Source organism: Nanorana parkeri, unplaced genomic scaffold (assembly GCF_000935625.1).
Source record: "Nanorana parkeri isolate BGI_ZX_2015 unplaced genomic scaffold, ASM93562v1 scaffold269, whole genome shotgun sequence".
Taxonomy (NCBI): domain Eukaryota; kingdom Metazoa; phylum Chordata; class Amphibia; order Anura; family Dicroglossidae; genus Nanorana; species Nanorana parkeri.
The window spans coordinates 21882-31082 of NW_017306537.1; the positions used below are offsets into that span (position 1 = coordinate 21882).

The window sequence follows — 9201 nt, forward strand, 5'->3', positions numbered from 1 at the left end:
ATATATCTAGATATCTATATATATTTCACATTGCTGTGATTCAAGTCATTATCCACTATGATCTTCATTAATATAAAGTATAAAGCTGTATCATTTGGTGCTGTGTAATGATCAGTGGTGGATTTCTGCATCTGTATGTTGATCCAGAGGTGATACATAGTGGCTGCATAGATCCCAGAGCCTCCCCTCTATGCAGCCACAGGGAGGATTCCTGCACATCAGCTGCTGTGTGAGCTATTTGTGGCTGAGCCTGCCCTGGGGGACTCTCCTTCTTGCCTCTCTACTAAGGCTGACACCACGTTGGGAAGGGGGCTGCTCAGAGGAGCTGCAGGAAATCAGGGCCAACTGTCTCTTTAAGAAAAAGTTTCGATGTGTGTGAAGTTCAAGTTGGGGTCATTTGAAGTTCCTGCCCTGGATTTTACCTTGTAGTTTAATATAGCTACACATCACATGGGGCGCTAACAGCCTCAGTTCACATAGAGAGCCCTTTATCTCCCCAACATTATTGCTTGAACACACCAAAATAGCAGAGGAAATTGCTAAAATAAAATCAGAGGAAACTGATGCTGGGCCCAGCACGTATTAGGCAGAGGAAGAGCCCGGGCCTGTTTTGCCATTCACAGAAGAAGGAAAAAATAAGGGGGGGAAAGGAAGGTTGGCACAGGAGCCCCGGAGAGCTGGCATGGTGCATGGGAGGATGGCAGCCGCGGACAATACGCCCTAGCAGAGACTTTGGGATGGTCACTCACTCAGACACCAGCTCCATGAACGCCACTAGACTACCAGGTAATGATGGGCACGCAGGGCGATGGGATACTGGCACCTAAGGGGGCACATTGCATGACATGACATTACTGAGCTCACGAAATTGATTGAACATTTATTGATCACATTTTAGATTTTGGAAACAAAAAATGATGTGTTTTGAAGGAGAGTTCGATCATCCGTTAAAAACGTAGGCAGCAATCAGGGCTATAGAGAAAAGTCATAAAGCAGAACAGCACCTGGATCTGTCTGCTGGTGGCTGCTTGTCTATGGAGGTGACAGCTCGATGTACAGCCATCAACGGGACATTTCCCTGTCACTAGTGAGTATCATTCTTGCAGAACTATGTGCAGGCTGAGACACATCGGTAGTTATTGTTATAGATATGGAGGGTTTAGCTGCCATCGAATCGGTCATTTATTTTCAGGTTGCAGGAAAGTCGGTGACTTTCTGCCTGGGAAGGACAGAAGTCCGTCTATGATGTAGGTGGGAAAGGACAGATAACTGGACTCTTCACATCTTCCTCATTAGCTCAGTCGTCTGTACATTGCTCAATGCTTCTGTACTACTTGTGCAGTCCCAGCCCAGAGGAGAGCAGCTGCTTCCAATAACACAATCCGGGCTATATTACAGCCCCTCATCCTGGAAGGATGGAGGGACATTCATTGCCCTGCCTGCCTACAACTGCTCCCTGCTGTCCTAAATGACAAGTCACTAAATGACTGTCACATACAATTCGGGGTATATTACAGCTTCTCATCCTGGTAAGATGGAGGGAACTTTAATGCCTTGCCTGCCTGCAACCAGTTCAGCTCCCTGCTTTTCTAAATGACAAGTTCGGTGTGACTGTCCTTTACAATCAGGGCTGCAATACAGCCCCTCATCCTGGAAGTATGGAGGGACCTTTATTGTCTTGCCTGCCTGCAACCAGTTCAGCTCCCTGCTTTCCTAAATGACACATTCGGTGTGACTGTCACCTACAATCCGGGCTACAATACAGCCCCTCATCCTGGAAAGATGGAGGGACCTTTATTGCCTGCAAAAAGTTCGGCTCCCTGCTTTCACAAATGACAAGTCACCAAATGGCTGTCACTTTCTCATCTATAGGCGATCGGGATGACTGATATCATCAAAGGATCAACATAACAGAAATTCACCCCAGACTGTGATGAGCTGTCACTGCTCCAGGCGGGTTCGCAATAATCAAATAGAATAGGTAAAAACATAACACAAAGTAGCCGATAACACACCATCTAAAACTAGCAATGTTATCAAAATACTACAGAAGAGTTTATTTATTTATTTAAGCAAAGCTGGACACAAATTATCTGTTTAGTATATGTGTCCGGTACAGAAGTTACTTTGTTGTAACATTCCCAGAGAACACAAATACGAATCTTTACAAATATACATTACACCGCTCTTTAGATACTTCGAAACCTATTGTGTCTGTACAATCCTATTATTTCTTGTTGCCTTTTCATTATATTAGCATCGTGTCTGCTGCTTCAAACTCACAGCAACGAATTACATTTAAAAAAAAAAACTTTTGTAAATATTAATTTTTCTTAAAAATGTTTCTCCTTTTGTAGTTTAGTCCCGTCATCATCACACATATATATTGTTTTATTTCATTTTCTAAAACGAATTATACATTTTAGCATTACGAAACAGGCACAAAAAAAATCAAATCAAATGAAAGCAATTTTAGTGATAATAATCGTTTTAGTGAAGAGCATAAAAAAACAAAAACATAGATACTAACAAAATAATAGAATATAAAAATAAATAGTAGACGAATTAAACATGTAAAATACATATTTCCTTGTGCTTTGGTTATAGTCGTTGTGTTATGATAAATGTTATATAAACTGAGTGTGTAGATCAAATACTTTATTATATTTCTTATGTATTCCTTTTTTTTTTATCCACTTGTTATATTCTTGACACGGGGCACAGTAGCAGACATGTGACTACATTGTACGAATTTAAAGCTTGATACATTATCTTCAGAATTTAATTCTGCTGGTTATTTCCTAACAACACTCTTTGTATCATTTTAATATAGATCTAGCACAGGATATGTCGGCTTTCTTTGAATGATTTCCTAAAGTGCTGTAATGAGCCTAATAATCCAATCCCCTCGTTTTATCTACCTGTTTCCTTTCACTTTCCCTGCTCTGCTCCTGCTTATCAGATCAATAATTGTGGAGGAAGCAGGTCTCCTTGTAGTTCAGATAATGTTCCCTGTAATAAATCTCTCTTCTGTACAAGCTTTTCTCAGGGGAATGAGGACAGATTAGTGAAGTCAAACTTTACAAATTGCTTATCAAGCGGAGAGTAGTGCTTGTAGTGAGTGACAGTCCTGGGGGTACTGGGACCCCCACAATGGTCATTCATTATTAATCTCCATGTCCTCAATGTGAGGACATGGAGATTAATGTGTTGGGTTCTTAAGCCTCTCAACACCTCATTATATGTGTGATACCAGCAGATTGTACAGGCTCTGCGGAGGAAACCTACAAGTGACAGGGATATGTCAATGGGCAGGACTTCTCTGTGCTCTTTTTCCAGATTGCTTTATGCTATGGTAGATTTTATAAGCAGTCACATGACCAAACAAACCCCAGGGGGCTTGAAGTAATACTAGGTGTATTGCAGTCAAGCAGTCCCACCCAAACAATGAAAGCTGACACCGGGCTTGTGTGACAGCCAGGACACCCCTGCCATTAGATTCACAGCAATGCAGGTGGCGCAAGGAGGAAGTCACAGGTTTGTGGAGGAGGAGGAGAAGAAAGGGGGGGAGCACCTGTCAGTGATAAGAAGGAGGAGTGATTTGGGGGTGATGGTTCCTGATATGGGGTTTTTGCAGCTGAGAGCAGAAGCGGTGGTGATGTCATTTTCTTAATGCCTACGAGGGCTTTTAGCCACCCCCAGCCCCATGTTTGCAGAGAATAAAAGCTGTATGTATAGAGGAGAAAGGGGGCACAGCAGCCAGCAGACGCGATGAGGAGGAAAAGCTGGGAAGTCCCGCACCTCATGCCTCATCCTGACAGCAGAGTGTCTGTAATCCTGCACGGTACCTCCTCCTCCTCCTGCTCCCAGCAAGGTACTGCTCACTACTACTCCTGATTCTAATCCATTGGTAGACTACAATATGATATATACCCTCCTACTCCCACCTAGGTACTAATTACTAACAGTGTTACAACTAATTTACTGATAGACTAGAATATGATATGTACCCTCCTACTACCAGCTAGGTACTAATCACTAGCACTGCTACAACTAATTTACTGATAGACTAGAATATTATATATACCCTCCTACTACCAGCAAGGTACTAATTACTAACATTGTACAACTCATTTACTGATAGACTAGAATATTATATATAACCTCCTACTCCCTCCTAGATACTAATCACTAACACTGTACAATTAATTTACTGATAGACTACAATATTATATATGCCCTCTTACTACCAACTAGGTACTGATCATTAACACTGTACAACTAATTTACTGATATACTAGAATATTATATATATCCAGCAATGTACTAATCACTAACACTGCTACAACTAATTTACTGATAGACAAGAATATTATATATAACCTCCTACTACCAGAAATGTACTGTACTGCTACTGCTACTTCTGATATTAATTTAGTGGTAGAATATATATATATACCCTCTTGCTCCCAGCAAGATACTACTTACTCTTCCACCTAATCCACTGCTCGATCAGAATATTATCTGTACCCTTTTTGCTCCCAGTAAGATACTACTAACTGCTGTTTTACAAGCTCGCTGGTATGACTGCATCGTACCTCTTCCTGCACCCAGCAAGGTACTCACTACTACCCCTGCTACTAATTGACTTGTGAATCATACAATTATATATGCCTTACACAGTGACTACAGTACTCAAATGTACCTCCTCTTCATCCTGCTCATAGCAAGTTGCTCTCTACTACTGCTGCTCCTAGTTTACGAGGAAACTAAAATAATACATTCTCATTATATCTGCAGTACTTCATCGTACCTCCTCCTCCTGTTCCCAGCAAGGTACTAACTACTGCTTGTTGCAAACTTGCAAACTCCAATACAATACACAGACCTAATGATTTGTGTAATCCTGCTTTCACTTCTCCTGCCCCCAGAACGATATTAGAACTGCTCCTGCTCCTTGTACACCAAGTTGTCTGAAATACAGCTCAGTAACCCCGTATTTTACCCTGCCAACGGCAAGAAAGGACTTCTGCTGATTGTAGAATAGATTAGATATCCTTCTGCTGAATGTAAGGTGTTCAGTGCTACTCTGTTGTGATCCATTTATGGACTAGGAAATAATACATTCCCTTAATAGTATCTGTGAGACAACACGGGTCCTGCTCTTGGTCTCAACAATTTGGTGATCCAGCTTATTTCGGACATTTGTATTTCTTATAAGGCACGTGTGCGCATATTTAATATTTATTATTCTACAAAAATACTGTAATGTCTCAGGATGAAATAAGGCAGATTTTAGAACAATCTTCTTTTGATTGCATCTAGTACAATTTACTTCTTTTTAGTCTAGAAGTGTTCCACTCATTGCGATTCACACCGCCCTTGCCTACCATTTTCTAAGATAATTCATACAATGTCACCCCCACAACAAATATACACAGGAAATATCAAAAATATTCCGTACCTTCATAAATAAAAAAAGATATCAGGATGCCCCCAATTAAATAACCAAGCTAACTGTGTACCCCACTTACCATCAGAGAGAGTGTGGGGTAGGATTGAACTATAATTTAAATCTGTCCTAAAAGTTATCAAGTTTTTCATGTCATGCCAATCTAATACTTGTGAAGATTCTAAAATCGTATCTTTTAAAAAAAAATGAAAGCCAGATGTAGAATGCGATTGTAACCTGGATAATTTGGAAGTCCTGCTGGAAGGACAGTGATCATCTGCTACCTCAGTTCATAAACCATACCTGCATTGAGTCTTCTCTGACTCATATTAATCCATTCTATAGTTCCTAAAGGCGATGTGTTTTTTCTGAGAATGGAAATGAGATAACAAGGACTGCAGCTGGGCCAGACCAAAAAAATGAGAATGAGAAGCCTCTAAGCACATGCCAATATAAATGACATGAGGTCCACCCAGACAGGGACCCAAGCTGGGCTGGTGACACTGGCTGCGGTGCAATGAAATCAATAGGGTTCACTTCATCTTGTATCAATAGTGGAAGTATGGAAATGTATTTCCAGGGCTGGTCACACTGAATAACGTTCACATGATCTGCTCTAGCCCTACACATGTTAAGTATTAATCTGAAATGGGGAATTATACAAAACAACTAAATATACATGAGTGTTAGAGGTAATAGTAGGATAAACGATCGATACCTTTATTGGACACCTGACTCTGAAGCATATGGGCTGGTTCATTATTTACTGCCTAGAAATTAACGTTCATTTATTTATTTTTATTGCTTTTGTTTTTGCTTCTTCTACCCTTGAAGATAATTAAAATCCTTTTATATAATACGATTTCCACTCTTGATATTTTTTTTTTCTGTGTATTTGTACCATGTGTAATGCCCTTTTTGACCCAGAAGCTGGTATTTCATAATATGTTGGTGTCTCTGCAGGTGGACAACTGAACACGATGCTGGATTCTATGGAGGTACCGAGTCATTCGAGACAACTTCTCCTGCAGCTCAACAGCCAGAGGACTAAAGGCTTCCTGTGTGATGTGATCATTGTGGTACAGAACGCCCTGTTCCGGGCACACAAGAACATTTTAGCTGCTAGCAGCGTCTACTTGAAGTCGCTGGTTGTTCACGATAACCTGATCAACCTGGACCACGAGATGGTGAGCCCCAGCATCTTCAGGATCATCCTGGACTTCATCTACACCGGAAGGCTGGGTGATGCTGAGCCAAGCAGCGAGCAGCTCTTTGGTGCAGTATTGGCAGCTGCCAGCTACCTCCAGATCTCTGACCTGGTATCCCTTTGCAAGAAGAAGCTAAAGAGAAATGGCAAGTACTGTCATGTAAGGACAGCAGGTTACCCGACTTTTGGGAGTCTTGGGCGCGGCTTAAGGGCCACTACACCCGTTATTCAATCTTGCTTTACCTCCGCTCCTAGACCTATAGACGGTGAGCCAGTGAACCCTATAAACACACATTGTGGAGAGCTCTATGCCTCGGTGTCTCAGGGGAATCAGTTGCACCAGCATGGACTTTGCCCACCAGAAAGGCATTGCTCTCCATTGTGTGGACTGGATCTTTCCAAGAAAAGCCCCAGCCGGCCTTCTGCTCAGCACCATTCAGATGGACTTAGTGCAGGTGACAACAGAGAGTCCTCAGTGTCTGGAAGGCCAGATAGTCCTCCAGTAGCTGCAAGTGTTCTCACCAACCACAGCTCCTACAAAGAACCATCCCATCCTTACCAGAAGCTGGACAGCAGCAGTAGCACTCCACCAGCCCAACACTCAGAGCCCTACAGAAACAGCGTCGCTAACAACCACCTTAGCAGGACTGAGAGCCGAGATCTGATGTTTGACTGGATGAAGCCTGAGCCACTGGTCAACTACGTGGATGAGAGTGACAGAGAAAAAGATCTGGACAGAGAAGACAAAGGAGAGAGCTCCCCCTTATCTCAGCAGCCCAGATACCCCAGCATTGAGAGTAATGAGCCTGATGATGATAAAAGTACCAGTGAAGAGACTGGCAGCAGTGGGGACCCCTCACCCTCTGCCAACCTGGAGAGATACCACTGCAACCATCTCTATGAGCCAGAAAGTTATGGAGACAACCTGTATGTCTGCATTCCTTGTGGGAAGGGGTTCCCAAGCAGTGAGCAGCTTAATGCCCATGTGGAAGCCCATAACGAGGAAGAGCTGTACCATAAAGACAGCATGGACCCACCAGTGCCTTTCCTAGACAAGACTAGCCAGAGTTTAGGGGACATCATTCGACCCTACCGTTGCTCTTCTTGTGAAAAGTCCTACAAAGACCCCGCCACCCTGCGCCAGCATGAGAAGACCCACTGGCTCACTCGCCCATACCCGTGTAGCATATGTGGGAAGAAGTTCACCCAGAGGGGTACCATGACCCGTCACATGAGGAGCCACTTGGGTCTCAAGCCATTTGCATGCGATGCTTGTGGCATGCGTTTCACCCGCCAGTACCGGCTGACTGAGCACATGAGGATCCATTCTGGGGAAAAGCCTTATGAATGCCAGGTGTGTGGGGGAAAGTTTGCCCAGCAGAGGAACCTCATCAGCCACATGAAAATGCACACCACGGGACCAGATGGCAAACCTAAGCTGGACTTTTCTGATAGTGTCTATGCCATGGCCAAGTTCACTGCCGACCACTTGGGCCTGAAGCAAGAGAAAGCGGCTGAGATACTCTCCCAGACCTCACACTTCCTCAATGACCCCAAAACGATAGAAAGCTTGTACCCCTTGGCCAAGTTCACGGCCGAGCACTTGGGACTGACCCAGGAAAAAGCAGTCGAGGTGTTAAGCCAGAGTACACATCTGAGCGATAGCAGGATCATAGAGAGGTTCTCCTCCCCATAACATCTTCCATCCATGCTGAGCCTCATATTTAGAGGTGCACAACCTAAACCACTTGCACGACAAAGGACAATAAAGACAGTTATTACCAAAAAGCCCACCCTGCACATCCATTGTAGATCTGGGCTTCCACCACGAAAGAGCCAAAGAAGAACCAGTGGCAGCTTGAAGCTATGCATCACTGCGGGACCAGGAGGATGAGCGCACTTTGGGAAAGCACTTTGAAAGGGACTTGTGCAAAGGCTTTGGTGCACTATCCCACAAGAGACGTGAGTCTTACAAAATGTATCCTTCCGCCATGTACTCAACCTTTCTTCTGCCAAAGGTAGTGGGGAGAGTTGCTGCTTATTGTCCCATGAATGGTGGACATTTTTATGCCTATATTAATATTGTTGTATTTTTTTTTTCTTATGTTGTGAGGACAATCGGATGCAGAAATCAGTATTTTCCCACCATTGCAAAACTAAAGCCCTGAAATTATGTGAACCAGATAAACTAATGACCTAGTCTCAAAGGACGCTATGATCCTGACTTCTACTTATAGTGACAAAAGGAACGTGTTTAGTTGGCTTGCCCTGGGCATCTTCCAGCAAGATTTGCATTATATGTGACAGAACAGATTGGCATTATACAATTTGGCAGTTTCCAACCACAGAAGAAGACATAGGAGTAGATGCATTAAAGCTGCAGGGGAGCAAAGTCGAGGTGTTGCCCTTATCAGCCAATCAGATTATAGCTGTCATCTATGAAGCGCAACTTATACAAAAAAAGAGTGATTGGCTGCTATGGACAGCACCTCCAGTTGTCTTTTTTTCCAACTTCTATAGGGGAGCTCCTGAGAACAGTTTA

At 43.2% G+C, this 9201-nt stretch overlaps 1 protein-coding gene across 3 annotated transcripts in view; it reads left to right on the forward strand.

Annotated features, from left to right (window-relative positions):
- Positions 1–8869, forward strand: part of HIC1 (hypermethylated in cancer 1) — a 10393-nt gene extending 1524 nt beyond the window's left edge. The window contains exons 1-2 of one of the 3 annotated variants that reach the window (XM_018557131.1): positions 519–786; positions 6416–8869. In XM_018557131.1, the coding sequence (XP_018412633.1) occupies positions 564–786; positions 6416–8355 (2163 nt within the window). In that variant the 5' untranslated portion in view covers positions 519–563 and the 3' untranslated portion in view covers positions 8356–8869. Of the gene's footprint in view, positions 1–518; positions 787–3770; positions 3875–6415 lie in introns of those variants that run through there. The other 2 variants (XM_018557132.1, XM_018557133.1) reach the window with 2 other exon arrangements.
- The last annotated feature ends 332 nt before the right edge of the window (positions 8870–9201 follow it).